This window comes from Callospermophilus lateralis, chromosome 14 (genome assembly GCF_048772815.1).
Source record: "Callospermophilus lateralis isolate mCalLat2 chromosome 14, mCalLat2.hap1, whole genome shotgun sequence".
Classification (NCBI taxonomy): Eukaryota; Metazoa; Chordata; class Mammalia; order Rodentia; family Sciuridae; genus Callospermophilus; species Callospermophilus lateralis.
The window spans coordinates 31,228,335-31,248,892 of NC_135318.1; the positions used below are offsets into that span (position 1 = coordinate 31,228,335).

Genomic DNA, 20,558 nt, shown 5'->3' on the forward strand with positions numbered 1-20,558 from the left:
TAATACTTTTGCTATTCTTGATGCCCTCTTCTTTGAAATTCCATCTGAGACTATAAAGAAGGAGAAGTTTACATTCATTTACATCATGCATGCATAACATCAACCCTGAAAACACAAAGCACACACACACACACACACACATATGCACACATGCATACATGTGTAAAACATTATGGTTCTGCCAAGTGTCCTTGTTTGGCTGTCCTAGAGTAACTGAGAAGTCCCAGATAGAATAAGATATTTTTAGCCCCTTTTTCTTATCCTGTGACTATTATGGGATTGAGTGGAATTGGCCGGTGTGGGATTGGGGCATTAATCTAAAGACTCTGCAAGGCTTCAGACTGGGCATGACACATGCTGAATATCCTGGCTCCCTGGACCACCTCTTGGCAGATGACATCACTGTTATTATCCTCCTCACACTCCAGCCTTTTACTCAGTGTTAGGTGCCTGTGCGGTACTGCCCTTTGAGAAAATAAATCAAGGAATGTAATCATCTATTTACCGAGCAAATCTTATGCAACCTGGTGTCTGGCTTTCCTTTGCTTCACTCTCTCCTTGTTAATTGTTGCTCTTGTTGGCTTCCTTGATCTCTGGTGACATCACCTACTCTTGGGTAAGTGTACTAGAGAGGAAAGAGCATTTTCACCTCCAGACAACTCCTTGATAGGGAACCTCTTAAGATAAGGTCTGGTGGAAAGCCATCTGAGTGACTAGGCTGACCCTGCTGCCTCTTGCAGTGTCCCTGGATGGCTTTGCCTCTGGCCCAGCTACAGATATCAGGGTCCATTTTCAGCAGTCCTGACCTTTCTTGATAGTAATGAAATTACCTGCTTATTTTTCTGAAAACAAAATATAACTAACTGCTCTTTAGGATCTTCTCGGGGGAACCACACCATAGCCAGCGGGAAATTTTGGCTCAGGGGAAAGTAATTCTATTTGGCTTCAATTTCCATTGATGTGAAATGTTAATCATCTAATTAGATATGTGTACACACTATGGTGATGGTGCTTCAGGAACACTGGCTATCTGACTTGAAATCCAAGTGTTCAGAGGATAAACCACATGAAGAGTCAGTGCCTTCACAAGAACTGAAAATGTATTGGGAGTGTCTACCTCACCAGAATCCCTAGAGTAGAAAAACAATAAAGACAGGCTGAGAATTTAAATGATTGTTCATTTTCAATGGCTGTGATATACTTAAACTAAATGCTCTAGGAGACCTAAACCCATTCAGGAATACATTGAAATAGAAGGGGAAAGAGATCTAACATTCCTTGGGTGTCTACCATAGGCTTGACCCTTTGCTGGGTGCATTATAAATGGGCTGTCATGTAATCCTCACTGTAACTGTGGGAGAGATTTTCATGTTCCATGATTCAGGTTAAGAAACAAAGGCTTAGAGGAGTTAAGCAATTTGCCTCTGGAGTGTGTCATACATCTAGAAAGTGGAGGGGGAAAGGGTTGGTTTGAAGGCCTGTCTATCTGCCTCTAAAGTTCATGTTCTTTTATATCCCCTTGGTGAGTATTTATGAACACTGCACTAAAAGACAACTCTGTGCATTTTTTTTCTGAGGCTGAGGCTGTTACTAACAAATCAATCTACCTGTGAGCCTTGCACTGGCAACACCATATCTATGTGAAGTGGGATGGGATGGGAGGAAATAATTGAATCAATGTGATTCCCTGCTGTTCTTCAAGGGAGTTTAGATGACTGCAAATCCAGAGTAGCTGGGTGTCACTCCCCACTGGGTTGCTGTGGTGTTCCCTTCTGACTCCATCTCTGTGGTTAGAAAACAGGTAGACGACTGTGTTTAGTGATGAGCCCTTGGGCAGTGATCTCCAGTGATTCCACTTCCAATCTCCTACTTCTCAGAGACCAGAGCACTGGAACTTGATTTCCAAAGTTGCCAATGAGCCTTTGCAGAATGTGACTGCTGAGAGAGGCTCCCCAATAAGCCCTTCCTGGGCCCCACCCACACAGGACCTGGAAAAGCTATCACCTGCAGCTTGGTCTATCCTTGGAGTGGCCAATTTCCCTCTGTGTTCACAGCCTTTTGTACATGGTTGTGTGGATGAGGATTGTCTTATATTCTATTTTTTGCCAGCTATATAAGAGCTGAACATCTTTAAAAGAATTTCAGTGTGTACATTTTTTTTACATTTTAAATGATAAATTTGTAGTTACAGAAGCAGACCTTTATTAATTTAATGACAGTTTTGAAGCATGATGTCTACTAGTTGTTTTTGATGCCAACAGGAATAATAACAGTGCCTGAGCTCACTGTCACTCCAGTGTCATATGCTTTAAATGTGGAAAATACTAAAATTGAGGTAAAAGAGAAATGAATAATTTCAAAAAAAAATGTAAGGTATTTGGAAATAGTGTATATTTCAGCGTAACGGTTGCTTGATACAGTGGCTAAGTACCAGATTATAAAATATGAGAGATAATACTGGTTCCAGAAATTACCATCCATATAAACTTGGACTAAATGTGAACAGATCATTTATTCTATATGAACCTGAACTTCCTCACATAGCAAGAAGATCCTGGTGCACACTTTCCTAGAAGCTACAGGGTAGCCTTTAGACAGGGCTGTCACTGTCTACATCCATAGATGTGGTACCTGATACATCTCCAGGAGTGTCATTCAGAGTATGGTGCCTCCTTGAGACTTCATTTTATAACCTTCACAACCACACAAGTTATTTTAGGGTTTTCTGAGAAAGAAAGCAACAGAATACAGAGTAAAATGCTTGCTATATGAATGTATTTTAGAGTATCTTAGTTTGGGGAATTTTTAGAAGTCAGGAGATTAAAAACTGAAAAATATAAACCATTAATAGTTCATAATTTTTGTACAAAAAATAATGTTTTCTAGCACAGCGTCAAACAAGTAGATAAATTTCATTTTTGGTCTCAGAGACAAAAAATATATTAGTAAATAAATGAGGAATGTTTGGGAGGTGGCTAAATAGCTTCATATCACTTAATGATATAATCCAAATAAGATAATAGATAATGTAAACACAGCATTTATGTCCAGTGCCCATGGGAGCTTTATGGTTAATTAAAAGAAAATTTCCTTCCTTGCTCATAAAACTTTTCCCATTTATCCTCCTTTTCTGATGGTTTCCCATTTCTTTTGACATTGTTTAGAGTTGACCTCAGTGTAAATAATGAGATAATTATGTCCTGTGTTGTATACAAGTTTTCAGTCCACAAAGTGCTCTGAGATCCACAAAGTTACTTAATTCGTCAATTCTGTTTGAATTGTCTGTATCATGCCTATTTTACAGGCAAGGGAACTGAGGCTCAGAGCCAAGAAATCAATTACAGTCACACAGTGAATAAAGGTTAGGAGTCCAGGTCCCTGAATTCAGTTCTAAAGCTCTTTTCACTGAACTCCCTTGGGGGCAGGCAGCACAGCATGACCCTAAGAGAACACAGTGAATGGCCAGCAGAACCAGCTTTACATCAAATCCTTCCTGTGGTGTCTAGAAATCAGGGCACATGATATAATTTAAAAATAATGTAAAATTTTCCCCAATTGTGTGTTCCCCCCCAAGGATCAATTTAAAAAATGGGGGAAAAAGCACAACAACTCTAGATTCGTTTGTTTCCTTTCCTTTCATGCCTTAAAATCTCCAGAGGGAAAAAATTCCTACATGAAAGATTTCAAAGGATAAAGGAACATTCAAAACATTGGAAGGAAACAGAAAATCGACAATGCCAGGGGCTAAGGGGACAGCCTGGAATACTCAACACTCAATTTTTTAACTTTTCTAGCCCTGTAGTGAGCATCTGGTAAGCTCCAGGGGGCAGTAGGGAAGCATCAGACAGACCCAGCCATGAGGTACAAAGACCAAGGCAAGATATCGGGAAGCAAAATATACCCAATGTATCAACATTTATGTTTTCCCTGTAACAAAGACAAATGCTTAATTCTATATGAATGCAATAGGAAACAGAGATATCTGGAATTCGCATAGAAACTGGAATATCTTGGCCCGATATAACCAAGTTTTTGCCCAAGGAAATAACTGGAAGCTAAAATAATGTACAATTTTAGTTCATCTCTCATTTTTAAAAGGCTGTGTTCCCAATATTCCTTCTTTTATTTTTTCCCTTGAATTTTGAGCCAGCTTTTCCATAGAAACAATGTTCTCTGACACCGTTGTGGATCCATGTCAGGTAACAGCAACGTGTCTGTTTAGCACTCCACAGATCATGCCTGGAGTTTTAGAAGTAATGGCCTGAGTGGTGGCTCTAGAAGCGGGGATCATAGGAGAATAAAGAACCAAGAATACACAAAAACTACCTTGCTGCTCATCACAGTTCCACCAGAGCCAAAATTATGAAAGAGAAAAAGTGCTTCTGTCCTGAGGTTCTCCATGCTCTAAAGTTGAATTTTACCCCTTCCTATGGCAGTAACCCTCAGATATGTCCTATTCCTCAAGAATAAGACACACTATACAAATATCCACTGTTTACTTCCCTCAATAATTATATTTGATTCTTAGCTGTTTATACAAGGTGTTAGGAAGAAAGTAATCTGATTCAATCAACTCATACTAATGTGTAAATTACTGATTTGTCCATTTTCTTATACATACCACACACACGCTCAAACACTACATATGCACACAATTGCATTTTTTTATGTGTTAGGTGGACATCATCCTAGGAACCAGGAAGATGTGTGTGTGTGTGTGTGTGTGTGTATACATATATATATATATATATATATATATATATATATATAGAGAGAGAGAGAGAGAGAGAGAGAGAGAGAGAAAGAGAGAGAGAGAGAGAGAGAGAATGAGGGAGAGAGGGAGAGAAGGCAATAATATGAAGCTAACCATTTAGTGCAGAGAGCTAGACAATAGCATTAAAAAAAAAACTAAAAAAAATCAAGAAAGTAACAAATACTGTATAGAAAATAGGATGAAATATAAGAAGAACTAGTTGGCTGCTTTCCATTGGGAGGTTAGGAAAGGCTTCTTGGAAGGTATTTAAGATGAGATACAACTGAAGACAGGGATACAGTCTTGTGCCAATGAAAGACCACTTTAGTTAGACATGCAACCCCGAAAGGAATGAAGTGGATATGTGGAAAATAAAAAAAAAAAAATGCTGGTTAGCCCAAAGAACGCTGGGCAAAGAGGAGAATGTCAGGGAGGGACCAGATCACATCAGTCTTTGTAGGTCAATGTTGATTCTGGTTCATCCTAAGTGAAACAAGAAGCCCCTGGAAGATTGTAAGCAATATTGTGATCTGATTAACGTCTCAGGATGACCTCCAGCAGAAGCAGGGAGAAAAGACGCTCCTGCAGAGCTCTGGGTGAGAGAGAACAGCTGTGCAGACCGGGATGGAGGTGGAGAGCGAGCTAAGGGGCCCTGGTCCACTCACACTTTATAGGAAAGGCCTGAAGGACTTGAAGATGAATTGACTGGGGAGGATGATAGAAGGAATCAAGGACTTCTGGGCAGACGGTGATACTGTTTTTCTGAGAAAGGCAAGATCTGGAAAGAACAGATTTGGTTGAAAGATAAGGCTGTTGAGCCGTAGAAATCAACAGTTGTGTTTTGGATGTGGTGATGCTGAGCTACAAATTACACTTCCCGCATGGATACACTGAAAGAAGTTGACATATAAATCTAGCTCAGGGAAAAGTGGAGGGTGGGGATAGTATTTAGCAATCATTAATGCCATATGGATGGCATTTACACTATGAAGACCATGTCCAGGTAGCTAGCATGAATTGAGAAGAAAAGAGGCCTACAGACCAGGCTCTGGCTCTAGACAGGAGGCCTGCAGAACTGTAATTCAGAAAAAGGAGAGCCTTCCTCTACTGACAGGTGCAGGTCTTTGAGCTTTGTAGACATACTAAGGGTTGGGATGAGTGAAGACCTTTGTGAGCACCCCCTTGCTAGTAAACTTTAATGAGCATTGGATCCCAGGTGGTGTGAGGAAGAAGCTCTCTCACCTGAAAAGCCACAAGCTAAAGCTCTCTCACCTGAAAAGCCACAAGCTATTTCCTTTGAACAACATGGTAAAATATATTTTTAACAAGATACAGCTATTTAATGCTGCCCTGTGGAGGGAGGACTGGCATGGGAAAGTTTTCAATGCCCATCTGACCGCCATATCTAAGAATTCAAGATTCTCACCTCCAGAGGAGCAGCAGTTCAACAGACACAAAGCAGAAGCCCTTCTACTTTGGGAAAAGTGCCAAGATACCATCCTAGAGAAAAAACTGGGCATCCAGAGCAATGTTGATTAATGGAAGAATTTAAGTGGAGAGAATTAGTTTTTTTTTTTAATTTTTTATTTTTCTACCTGGATTTTGTGATCTAGAAACATCATTATCATTTTATTTTATTTTAATTTTTAGGAGTCAGGAGACATAATAAACATGACTCTGAATCAGCAGGGTTGAAGAATAAAGTCAGAAATATTATGTTCATTTAGCATCTTCTTTAATTTGCATAGCTTTTGGGGGCAGAAAATGACTATTTATATAGATTTGATTATCTGAGATTACCCATGAATATATTGCTTAGGGAGCATGCTGCATAGTTAATACTGCAGCAAATTATAGAAGTTATCCCCATAACAGAGCAAAGAAATCTATGTCCCAATGGGAAACATTTATGGCAGTGTAGAGAAGTCATTTCAACAACTAATGATTCTGTGGTATTCTCCCCAAATAGAGTTTCTTACCATTTGATGTCTCTACCTGGGTTCTGCATTGGCTTTTAGTGGCAGAAAAGGTGACTCCTCTACACATTAAGCTTTGCTCTAATCTAACATTTCATGTTACTGCAAAAAATGTGAATTTAATATGCAGCTGCCATATTTTTCTGGAGACTTTTTGGAAAATTGGCATATAGAAAAAGGAATCAGTTTTGAGGTGTTAGATATGAGGAATTGGTGAATTACAAAACACATTAGGAACAAAGATTTGATGTAGGAAAAGCATTTTTATCCTTTTTAAAAGAAATGCATTTGGTAGAATGAACTGCTGCTGCCTTTTCAGAAAAAAAGACTGATTTTGGACAATTGTCACAAGAGACCTAAATTCTGTCTTTGTTATCCCAATTTCCACATATACTCCTCCAGCATTATAAACCCAGGCCAACAGTGTGTGCTACCTTGGGCACCATTTGATGCAGTGACTTAAGCCCTAGGGAAAGTAGACCCCCAAACATATTTCCTTATACTAACCCCAGAAACAATGGCAACCATGATGTTTAGCTTCTTTAGTTGAATATATTCTCTAAATAGAACAATATAATATTGTCAATAGTTTAAGATTTCCTCCTGCTTGGTTAACGTATGGTAAGTTTTGGAGAAATATTCAAAGTACAAACCAGATGCACAACTGTTTGAGCATAAATGAGATTGAAAAAGTCTGACCTCCTGCAAGGATCAAGAGTTGTCTAGGAGTTGGGTGCGGTGGCTGAGGTGGGAGGATGGAGAGTTCAAAGCCAGCCTCAGAAAAAGTGAGGTAGGTGCTAAGCAACTCAGTGAGACCCTGTCTCTAAATAAAATACACAATAGGGCTGGGGATGTGGCTCAGTGTTTGAGTGCCCCTAAGTTAAATCCCCCGGTACCAAAAAAAAAAAAAAAAAAAACCTGAGTTGTCTGTAGGGTTGAGTAACCCTGCTCACTAAAGGAAGAGTAAGAATTCTTTCTAAATCCTTTGCCTCATCCATTAATTGGGCTGGACACCAAAACTATGTGGGTCCTTTTAATCAGGACCCCCTAAGTGGTCAGGCTTTTGGAAAATACTACCATATATTGTGTCTGACCAGTGTTAAGTCTGAAGACTTCCATGGTTACTCAGAGTTATTCAAGGTAACTATGGATTTATACTGGTCAGATCATCTTAAATTATTCAACATAAACAATGATCTTAACAGCCACAATTATATTGAATTATTTATGAGAATTCTATTGATGCTTGACTAGATGGAAAATTTATATCCTAATATTTTCTCCAATCCTACCACAATTCTGAATGGTAAGTATGGTTGTCCCTATTTTACAGATACAGAAACTGAAGCTCAGAGAAGTTAAGTCACTTTTCTTTAGTAACTGATATGATAAATATCCATGGAGAATTGCAACTGGTGAATTCCAATGAAATACAGTCATACACCATAAAATGGCATTTGGGTCAACGATGGAGCACATATACCATGATGCCTGACTGTACATGACATAAATTGTACTTGTTTTCATTCTAAACCCCCAAACCAAGATTGCCAACTATGACTAGCTACTAGCAATCAGAGCAACTTGATCAAGACTGTGATATTTGTGGAAAATAGAGTGATTGGTTTCATTAGCAGAGCTAGATTTTCTTCTAGTCCTGTCTTTTTCCAAGCCTACTCTAATTGTGTCCTTGGTTTGCTACTGGGCAGAGAATGTGTGCCTTATATGCTCAGAGTTAAGTCTTTATGTCTGTCAAGATGCAACTAATGCTAGGAAACAGGCCTAGAATTTCAACTACAATAAGCTGTGATATAAAACAGAGTCATTGGTGAGTTTAAAATACACATTTCTGGACTCTACCCCTAAACCTTCCATTGGACGATTATGGGTCTCCTACTTGTGCATTTTTCAACAAGGCTCATTAAAATATTAAAAAATACTCTATCAATGTTTGGGATGATGATGCTTTACTCAGAATTCTGAGTCAACATAATAAGCTGTAGTTGTAGCTTAGAAGAGAAATTCAATTTATAAGGGATGCATGAAGGCTGTCTTCAAAATGTGCACTTGGTCTGTTCACTTTTGTCAAAAATACTTCTCTCTATCCTGATCAATGTCTATTTCCTATTTACTCCTACTAATACTTAGATCAAAATAATAGTTTATCAAGTACCTATTAAGTATCTTAGTTACCTAAACATACAGTTTCATGGAAATATTCCAAACCTTATTCAATTAAAAGACAGATATTTTTTTCTTGAAGATGATTTGGCATTTTGTTTTGTGCTTTTGAAAGCATTCACTCTAAAGGGAAGCTGATCTGAACATCTATCCATCAAACTGATCGGCTCTCCCTATGCAGGCCGTGGAGGCCCCTTGGGAATGCATGCCTGTCAGCACAATGACACTGACCAGCTTTATAACCTTGAGAAGGGCCATTATTTGACAGCACATTATTTGGCGACACACTTATTTATCTCTGGTCTCTCATCCTTAACAGACCTGGTTCATTATCAGAGCCCTTAAAATTGTAGGAAAGAAAGGATCAAAAAGGCAAATGAGCTTCCGCTTTGGGGGGAATTAGATGGAAGGCATTCTGTACCTGGCACTGAAGTCCCGAGTGCAACAAACACGACGGCGGTCACGGAATCTTTCAGGCCAATGGTGCAACCAAAGTGGGAAGCCAGATCTCCAATGAAAGCGGTCAGTAGGCCAATCATGAGGATGGAGACAATGAAGCATGCCCAGCCATTCCAGTATTCCGTAGGAGGGACGAAGGCAAACAGGACCTTCCAGAACACAGTCAGAAAGTGCATCACGTAATCAAAACAGGAGGGCAGCTTCTCCTCCCCACATTCATCGTCGTCATCATCTTCCCCTGGAGAGAAAGGAATGAAGTACATTTCATTATGACCCAGGTCTTCCTTCTTCCTAACCAGTCATCCCTCCCCGCCAGGAGATAATTGGCCATCAGAGTTGGGTGAGGCTTAGGATTTTCTAAGGGACGATGAACCATTAATTATCAAGGCACTCAAATGCCCCCTTGTTGTGCTGGTTGGTCAATGGCAAAAACTTACCCCCACCTGGGTCTGCTTATGTGCAATCAGTATGCCCTTTCTACACTCATATCACTTCCTGTGGGGTTTGTCATGTCAGAGAAATAAAAAAGAATTTCTTCCCCCAGAGTTGCCTCTTTTGAAGACAGTTATTGTGGTCAGAGTCTACCAGGGATCTTTTCTTACAGTCCAAATCAATGATTATATAATTACCATCAGGATAATATTCATACAAGGCCTTAACCCACAACGGTGGCCCTTGTGTATCACTCCAGCTTCATTTCCTATGACTACCTCAAACTCAATCTTTATCATGAATAAATGGAATTTTTGCATTGTTTTCAAACCGTATGTACTTTCTCCCACTTTCACCCTTTAGAACTAATGTGTTCAGTCCCTCCTTCCTTCTCCTTCCCCCTTGTTCCTTAATATTCATTTCCATGATGCTCTCTCAGACCTCCCCCACCCTAACCAGGGCTGGACACACCTCCTAAGAGCTTCCATGGCTCCCAACACTTTGGACTCCAGGTCAGTGATTCTCAAAATGTGCTTCCTAAGCCAGCAGCATCAGAAGCCCTTGGGTGCTTATTAGAAATGACAATCCTCAGCCCCACTGAATCAGAAACTTGGGGGAGTGTGTAATAAGAAATCTGGCCTTGAATAAGCCCTCCACAGGATTCTGATATGTTCTGCAGCTTGACAACTGCTGCTTTCTCTAAATTGTACCTATTTATGTTCCCCTCTTCTCCAGTTGACTGTGAACTCTTCATTTATCTTTGTGCCTCTAGTGTTTGGTACCATCTCTCTCAGGTAGCTAAATGCTTCTTAAATGAAAGAATGCATTCATGAATTTCTACCAATTTTATATCAGTATATAATTCCAAAATATACACACATAGATCATAATTCCTAACTGAGTCATATTTGAAATGCACAAGAAAATAGAAAATTAGTAATAATATCCTCAAATGGAGATTTCATTGATAATGTGAAAAAAAATCCCCATTCATGTAATTTAAAATTAGGATATTGAATTTCAACTTTTCTAGAAGTGGTAGGAGATATATAGATTCACATATTTTGTGGCCATTTTGAAAACAACTTCTTGAAGACTGTTCACCTGCTCCAAATTTATCACGAGGGATCTACTTTTTACTTCCCCCAAATAATGCAGCTGGCAGTAGGTGGGGCTGTCAACTTTCCAGTTGTCTATATGACCAGAGATTGCCAGTAAGGAGCAAATGTGCACTTCGTGAGACACCCCATGGTGAGGCCATCTGGTGCAAATCACGAGTGGGTAAACCCTCTGAAAACGAGGAAGCTTCAAGTAAAGAGTGCTTCTCACAAAACATGAAAAGAGGAATGTCTGGGTCTGTCACTTGTCACCTTACAGGAAGAGAGAAGTAGCAATGGCCTGCTCTTCCAGGAGCATGTGGTCTGACCTATTATGTAAAACTTGGGGATCTGTCTCCTCCAGCAGATGAGTAGGACAGCCTTTGGGATCTGATTAGGTACAGAACTTGAGTGAACTTTGCTGACTGATACGTGTGGGGGTGTAAAAAGCACCAATGTCCTCCTCCTCCAAGGGCTCAGGCTATATGGTTATTACACATTTCTAAGAAGCTTGCCTAAAAGCACAAGGTGCTACTTAATAAACGCACCTGATATGGGCTGCACTGTCTCCCCCAAATTCATATGTTGACACCAATGTCTACCCCAATGCTTAGAATATGACCTTATTAAAAAACAGGGCCTTTAAAGAGGCAATTAAGTTAAAAAGAGGCCCTCCAGGTGGGCCCTAATCCATTCTGATTGGTGTCCCTAATAAGAAGAGGAAATTGAAACACACAGAGACACCAGGATGTATGTGCACAGAGGAAAGACCATGTGACGATGCAGCAAAATATAGAATTTGCAAGCCAAGAAGTGGTGTCTGGAGGAACCCAGCCTGCTGACACCTTGATCTTGGACTTCCAGCCTCCTGAACTCTGAGAAAACAAATTCCTGCTGTTTACACCGCCTAGCCTATGGCAGCCCTGGCAAACCAATGCAGCAGGCCTTCAGGAGCCTCTTATGTTATGGCATTTAAGTGTAGTATATACGTATCACCACATCACACTCATTCCCTAGACATGTACCATTATGATACATCAATTAAAAAAAAGAAAAGTAAAGCAATTAGTGTTCCTATTACCCAGTCTTTCAATCTTTTCCTGTGTCTTTATACATTTCTTCTTTTTAATGGTTTTTTTTTTCCTTTCTCTTTCCTTCCCTCTCCCTTTTATCCTACACTTTGGCTCTAAGTAAAACACAGCATCAAAAGTCTAATTTTCAGGGCTGCCTCTCCTTTCTCTGCCTCTTCTGCCTCTTCTCCTCCCGCTACCATCCATTCTAAAAGGGAACACATGTATGCTGGGGGATTCAGAAAGATCACTAGAATTTCTAGTTATATTTATTTTGTATCCAATCTTTTTAAATTTCTGTATTTGAGGCCATTTTATAATTTCTAGGGCAAATGATTAAAGTGCTTGGAAAACATTGAATTGTTATCCAACATTCATAGAAGCATGCTATTCTGCCTCTGCCTCTGCAAAATTACTTAATTTTAGGTGACTAAGTCTTATATTTTGAAGATGAACAAGAAAATAAACAAGCTTTTCAGAAGAAATGACACTTAGAAATCGAGAGTAGATATTATATTTGTTTTCAAGATGGAAATAATAACACCTTTCCTGTGAGGGAGGTGCAGGGGAATAATTAGATCATCTCTGCAAAGTGTCTGAGGATGTTTCAAGGTGATGATTATCACGGTAGTTATCATTATTTTCCTCCACTTAGGATTGCCACCGTGTTTCCCATCATTATTTAATTGCTTAGTCAACATGCTGGGTCCTAAGGTTACATTTTAGCTTTTTTTTTAAAAAAAACAAAATTAAATCTTACCCTTGAAAATTAACTTCATGGTCTATTAATGTCAAAGTGGTGGATATGAAAGCAAGAGAGAGAGAAGGGTGTGTGGGGGACTGGGAAGATCCTTCTGTAGGATTCCAGCATTAGAAGGAATCTTAAATGTTTTAATGCTTAAGTCTGGTCTGGGTGGTTCATTTATTTTCCAGCATTTGAAAATAGAAGTAACTTTCCAGCCTTTTTGCTGGAATTTCACTGACTTTGTAAATTTTATCTTCAACTGAGAAGTCATTTAAATATTAAAAATGATCACTGACTGCCATGTATAATGCATGATTGCCTTGTCTTGGGGAAAGACACATGAATATTATGAGCATCCATCACCACCTGGACTGTATTTAAAAGTCTGTTTCCTGCAAAGAGCAATGGAACATAAAAAATAAAAACAAAATAAACAACAACAGCAAAACAGCAACAACAAAAACCCAAGCCCTGGGAGCAACTTTTATTTGACAGCAAAAATGATAGCAATCTGCCAGCTCTGCATGCTTACTAGCACAGGGTTACTGGAAGCTACATAATTCTTTCAAGGACTTCCTCTCTGTGAGGCAAAGAAACAGGTTGGTGAATGTGCTTTTACAGGATCCCAAGTAAACTCCTCTTATCTCAGAATCTTTTTTTTTTTTTCAGCTTTATGGGTTCCATTAATGGAAACACAAACAAGCTGTATTTGAGCAATCCCTCCCATGGCCTTTTAAAGAGCTTCCTTGATATATGTTGGGCTTCCTGGATATCATAACAAAAAAATAGCCAAATTATTAAAAGTGCAGATAGTGGAGATGGTGTCACTTCAATTACTGATGTGATACTACTACAGGCACTGTCCAGCTCTGGAGCAGGAGGATGAGAGCATCATCATGTAACATCTCATGAAAGGCACCCCCTGGGCTTGGTACCCACAGGTAACCTTCTAAAATAAACAGGTGCTTCTTGGTATCCTTCCCTAGATGCTCATGGTTTGGCCCTGAGGAGATATTTATAAAAGCAGAAAAAGAAACTGCCAAGGTGTGGTGGACACTTGGGTCAAAAACTTTAAAATTCCACTTCTGGTTCTTGTAGCTTATTGGGGGCAGGACACAAACTTCCTGAGCTTCCGTTTCTTGTCTGTCAAATAAATGTCCAAACTCACACAACATAGAGCTGTTGAGAGGACCAGAGGAGGAAATGTTCAAGTCCTTTGTAAAACTGAAAGTCTCTTTACAGATAGATGTGTCATATTCCGTTATTGTTACTTGTTGGAGGAAAGGCAGTAAATCAATATGACCCATGTATCCTGATTTCTTTGGGTCCATATTTCTGTTTGAGTAAGTCATTATCATTATAGTTCCCTGAGCTGCTTAATTTTAGGAAAAGAAAAGAAGGAAGCAACAGAAAGAGGGAACATAATGGAGCGTCCACTACATGACAGGCACTGAGTCAGATTCTTTCACATACCTGATTCTATTTCATTTGTACAGTAATCTTGCAAGGTAGGCATAAATCATGTTGTATATAGAAGAACTTGAATTTATAGAATTTAAGTGATTTTTGTATTGTTTTGTTTGTTTGGTACCAGGGATTGAATTCAGCTGTGTTTAACCACTGAGCCACATCCCCAGGCAATTTTTAAATTTTTTATTTTGAGACAGGTTCTCCCTAATTAGCTTAGGGCCTAAATTGCTAGGGCCCTTTAACTTGTGATCTTCCTGCCTGTCAGTCTCCTGAGCCTTTGGGATTACAGTTGTGCACCACTGTGAGGGGCTTCAGTGACTTTTTAACATGACCACTCAGTCAGTTCCTCTACATGTGATGCCTTCTTGAAGCAAGTTGAAGAAAATAGCATCTATCACATACTGATTTAATTCTTCTATTGTCTGTTACTATATAGATACTATACTGCCTTTTTGGAATGTGAAAGTATTGATGAACTCATCAGTAATATTTTTATTCTAATATTTTCTAGACATAATTATGATTACTACTTTTGCAGAGTCAAATATAAGCTCTTCGATGAGCCTTTGAGGACCAAGGAAACAGGGAACCAAGACAAGTAGAAAGGATGGCATCATGGTTGAGACCATTTAGAATCCCTTCTTATTTCCATTTCTAGTTGCTGAAGGTCAATCACCTGGTTCAGAATCAAATATCCTGAGTTGCACCTGGCTGATCACTATAGAATTTGGGAAGCTGGCCTACATCATCATGAGTCTGTAATGTAAAGCAGCTTGAGACACATAAGCCACTGTTACTCTGGGGAAGTATTGGACTTTAAATCCCTTCTAGGTATTCAATATGCTTTCTCCTTCTTCACTATCACTTTTTGTTTTTGCAACTTGATATCCAGTAATTATGAATCAAATTTTACTCTCTTATTCCATATTTCATTTCTCTTCACTTTCAAAGTTTCTCACAAAATCATAAAATGTAAAAGATGAAACAAAGAAGTGTTAGCAATTAGCTAATTTCATCCTTGTCATTTTAAGAGAAAAAAATGAGAATTCTGATTGAATTTATGAATTTTTATTCCCACACTTTTTGTATCTGTGTATATCTTGATGTATGTTTTGAACACATAAGGGTTTGAATTAAGAACAATGATTGTCTTGCTCACACAGTGATCTATTTGAGTAAGCCATTATCACTACAGTTTCCCTGAGCCACTTTAATTTTTTCCTTTTCTTTTCCTTTACCCCTTGAGATGTTTGCAGGTTATTTCTCATGATATAACAATTATCATCTCTCCCTAACCATAGTGGTTTGTATATGCCACCAAATTCCGTTATTCATTCCCAAATAAGAGTTCGCCTCTTGTTCTGGATTTTGAAGAAGGGCAATAAGCTTTTCTCTGTAACCTGACCAATGAGAAGTTGATGATGTCAATAATCTTCCTCTTATGTGCACATAGAAAGATACTTCCTTATCAGAGGTATCTGAACAGGCAATTTTTTATAGGCATCTGCTTCCTTCAACTGAAGCATTAAAGGTAGGTAAGAGAAAATAGCTGAACTTAGAGCTTTAGGCAGGTTTCAGAGCTTGCCAATTTCATACTCTTGTTTAATGTGAATTTTTAAAAACTATTTCCGCCAACTATTTGGTTGCCAATGCCATACCTGTGAGTCTCAGCTATTATGGAATTCATGATCTCATCGTCCAGGTTCTAGTGGGTCTGTCCACAGTTCAGGATGCTGGGTCTTACTCATTTGTCCTAGTCCCATCTGCTAGGTCAAGCATAATAAATGCTTTCCTATCTCTCATGTCATTCTTTAAGGCATTTGAAACTGGACTTTCATAACAACTTCAGTCATACCTTAAGTTTGTTTGTCAGGTTGGCCCTGCTCCTCTGAGCCCCCTTTAAGTGATCCACATCCTTACTTTTTTAAAACATCATGCTTGAAGCTGAACATAGCTCCACAAGGCACTTAATTCACCCACAATTGGCAAGATCTTTTACCTTTCTCATCCTGAACTCATAATGTATATAATGAGCTTCCCATAGCTACAGTACATGTCACTGATCTTACTTATACTTTATTTTTAATTTATTAAGCTAGTTTTAATTTTCCATTTAATCATAAAAATCATATTAAATCCATATTTCTTTTAAACAGCCGCTGAAGAAGACACTAGAAGATGGAAAGAACTCCCATGTTCATGGATAGGCAGAATCAATGTCATTTAAATGACCATATTATTGAAAGTGATCTACAGATTCACGCAATCTCTATCAAGATATCAATGACATTCTTCACAGAACTAGGAAAAAAACCCTAAATTTCATATGAAATAATGAAAGACCCAGAGCAACCAAATCAAGTCTAAACAAAAAAAGCAATGCTAGAGGCTTCATAATTCCAATTTCAAATTCCTAGAGCTATAGTTACAAAGGCAACACAGTACAGGTATAAAATACAGACACATAGATCATTGTTACAGAATGGAAGACACAGAGACAAATCCACACAGATGCAATCATTTGATCCTTTACAAGGGTGCCAAAAAATATGTTGGAGAAAGTAAACTTTTTAACAAAATGGTGCTAGGAAAACTGCATATCCACATGTAGAAGAATGTTAGATTTCCATCTCTCACATTGCACAAAAGTCACCTAAAAATGGATCAAAGACCTAGGGATTAGACTAGAAGCTTTGTAACTTCTAGAAGAAAATGTAGGGTCAACACTCTAATGTGTGGGCATAGGCAAGGACTTCCTCAATAGGACCCTGAATGCTCAGGAAATAATACCAAGAGATAAAAAAATGGAATGGTACTAAATTAAAAGCTTCTGTACAACAAAGGAAATGAGAGTGTGAAGAGAGAATGGACGTAATGGGAGAAAATATTGGTCAGCTACTTTTCCAACCAAGGGTCACTTATACCTTTAATCAACAAGAGCTCATTGCTTCCAAGCCAGGATAGGCCATGGCTCCCATTTCACACAATACTTTCACAGATTACTTTGGTACATGAATATACATATTTTTCATCTCTCTTGATTAGGTTCTTTAGGGGAAGTGATTACTTTCAGTCCATGTAAAACCTCATTATTAAAAACAAAATCCTGTATATCATGATATTATAGCAGCTTTTTCTAAGAAACTGCCTTTAAAATGTATTCAAATTATGAAAATTCCCTTGGTATGGTCAGTTGCTTGTCAGTTGTTCTTGGGGTAGTGTAAGCCTTGTTGCTTGTCTCTGGTTTTAATGCACTGGCTTCTTGAGATAAATGCTTGAGAGGAAGGATTGTGTTGACAGTGTTAAACTGAGAGGTCTTTCTTCACTACCTAGTGGGAATCAGAATTAGTGTGGGGATCTCACAGCCAGAATCTACTTTTTCTGGAAACCTGCATGTACAGTAATATGCAGTTTACTTCTACAGACCCCATTGGTCTCCAGTTTTCATCCTATGATTTTTGATGAATGCACTATCAACATCATTGTGCACGAGGTATGAGTTCAAGATTGCTGCAGATTTGTAACCTGGACTACTGGCCTGTTTTTGAATCCATAAGATACTATATAGACCCTGTTAATCATACTCATCACCCTTCTATATCACAGAGAGCCATGAGCCATCCTGTTCCATGAGAGAAGTGCTAGTTCTTTGGAGATATGGATCAGGTGATAGGTGACAATATTAGAAATCAACCCAATAAGGCAACTCACAGTGTATAACTCTTAACCCTGTCTGAGAAAAATAAACCTCTGACTGAAATTTTCCATGAAGAACTGCTTGCTTACCAGTTTGGGCCATTATGGTCCTTGTTAGAGTGGTTGACATAGTACAAGAAATATTTAATGTGACAGAAATATTTCTCAGCAAATGTAGCCTCTGTCAGAATGAAAAACTGATCCTCTAAGGAGTTCTAGCTCCACTCAAATTTGATTATTACTAAAATGAATCTGTTTAAAGCTATAAATTAACTGATTTAGTCTCTCTTAAGAATTTGTCTATGGGAAAGGAGTGCTCCTATATGACTGGAGTTGAACATAATTAATTATGTGTGTTTTCTCATGAAGCTTGGATTTTTGAAAAGAACTCTGTGTCATTGACATTCAATGTTCTCTAACCCTTTAGGAATTGTAGGAATGAGAGAAATCCAGCATTCTGCAACAGAGAGATATTTCCTGAAGACTTGAGCACCTAAGAAAGGTACTGTGACCCATAGTGTCAATACAACCAGCCAATGTAGATGCCTCCTGCTAGTTTAGATGACTTAGTTACTTTGGGTAGTTGTGGGCATATCAGGTTCTAAGACTGATCTGAGGGCTCAGATAACACTTGGTAAATATCAGCAGCTGTGTCTAATCAGCCTCCTGCAGCACAGGAGGCTAAGCCTTGGAGGAAATGTTTGGGCAGGCATAACCTTGTAATTTGCAACAAATATATTAATGTTATAGCCTAGAAAATGTTAAAATTTATATCAAAGGTAGATGTATACAAAAGTATGTTCCACATGCAGAGGAGCATAACAACAGCTCAGATTCCCTTAAGGTGCTGCTGTCATTAAGCTGTGACTTCAGATTCCCTTATTGAGCACTCCCTTTCTTGCATTTGAGTAAATACACACATCCCACTTAATCTTCACCTTCCCAGGAACCTTGTGAAGTAAGTACTATTTTCTGCATTTTAGAGATGGAGAATCCAAGGCTCAGAGTGTCTTACTTATGAGATCTAACCCTCCACCACCTCACTACAATGGAGCCACCCATTATTTCCAAAGACAAAAAAAAATCTGTACAATAAAAATTCATTCTGATAAAATTTAAGCCCCTTTCTCATTGTTTTATGAAAAGCATCATTGGGAAATAACTATCCTTCTTTAATTAGCTTTCTATATATAATGTAATATGTAAAATATTGAATTGCTCTTTCAGAGAATGAATGGCTACCTCCACTTTATCCTTCCTGTGGAGTCTCAGTTTCCTTCCATCTTTAGGCTAATGTGCTTTACATCAGCCCTGTTGGGAAGTGAGGTTGTCCTCAATTTGGTGGCAAACATCCTCTTTTCTGGGCAGCAAACAGGAATGACACCAGCCCTTCACTGGTGATGACTACTTTCCCTGGTGACAGTTCTCCTGAAGTGACTTTGTTCTGAGTGTGGGGTTTGTGAGTTGATTTGCTGGTAAAGTGACAACACAAGTGTCTAAGATTCCAATCATGCCCTTGGTTTGCACAATGCAAAGTGATTACAATTGTTCAGGTCAACCCTCTTATGCTTGCTCCAGCTTCCTGCTCTCTCTTGTGGTTTTCAATGGGATCTCAGTAAACAGGGCTCTCCACTGACAACAAGGAGGCTTGTGCAATTGACTAGTTCTGGGGAAACTCAAAGATTTTCTTTGTGACTCGGTTTCTCCTTCTGGAAAACAGGCATAGTCACAACTAACTTTCTCTTTCTTGTTGTTGAAAAGATAAATGAGATTTTCATTATAAGTTGTATGTTTGTACATTGTAAACAGTTTGGGTGGGGAATGGGGGCAGCTCATTCATGGAGCTCAGCTGGAGTTTCTCTTTCTCCCACTTTAGAGGGCAGGCTGACTAAGGGGAATGTTCACAGTGCTGTCTGTCCATCTGTTGTGGCTTCTTAATTCTCTCATGAATAATAAGCCTGCATCAGGCTGTTGTGATGCATTTCTTCAAAATAAACCATCTTAAAAATATCTCTGTTTATCCTCTTATCAATAAGTTTGTGGCCTGTTTTCTTTATTTGGTTAAGGCCTGGTGCAAATTCTATTAAGTCTGCAGTCCACAAATATTTCAGGCCACTGTTTTGAACCACAAGCCCAAGCCAAACCCCTAACCTGGATCTCTAGTGAATTGTCAAGCGGAACTGAGTCATAAAAGCATGGCTTTCTGAGCACCATTCACTTCTTTGGTAACTATTTATTAATAATTTAGGTGTCAGGCACATGTTAGGGTTTGGACATGTAGACAAATAAGATCCTGGGTCTAATAGAACTTCCACTCTGGCAAAAGGAAACAGTAATCAAGTCAAACAAATGAATAAACATGATAATTTCAGATAATGATACAGGCTTTGAAGAACAACGGAGTCAGGTAATGTAGTAAAGAGGAACTGGGAAGTGGAAAAACCCCTTTGGTGGTGCCCAGTGAGCTAAGTCCTTGGTGGGAGAAAAAGCCAGACATGGAGAGTATTCCACACAGAGGAAGCAACTGTGTAGAAGAGAAATAAGCCTGTGGCTTACAGGTATGAAACTCTGAAGATGGAAAGAGGACTGATCGTGGTATCAGAACCCTAGGGTCAGGGTGTGAAGCCTGACTTCTGTTTCCCCATCTTGTAAAAGGATCTCGAATGCCTACAGCACAGT

General features: G+C 38.9%; 1 protein-coding gene across 6 annotated transcripts in view; it reads right to left on the bottom strand.

Moving 5' to 3' along the window:
• The window catches only part of Slc8a1 (solute carrier family 8 member A1), a 356,468-nt gene that overhangs the window by 14,519 nt on the left and 321,391 nt on the right, over window positions 1–20,558 (bottom strand). For all 6 annotated transcript variants that reach the window (XM_076832590.2, XM_076832589.2, XM_076832593.2 and 3 more), the window contains one exon: window positions 9,332–9,607. In XM_076832590.2, coding sequence (XP_076688705.1) covers window positions 9,332–9,607 — 276 coding nt within the window. The remainder of the gene's footprint in view (window positions 1–9,331; window positions 9,608–20,558) is intronic.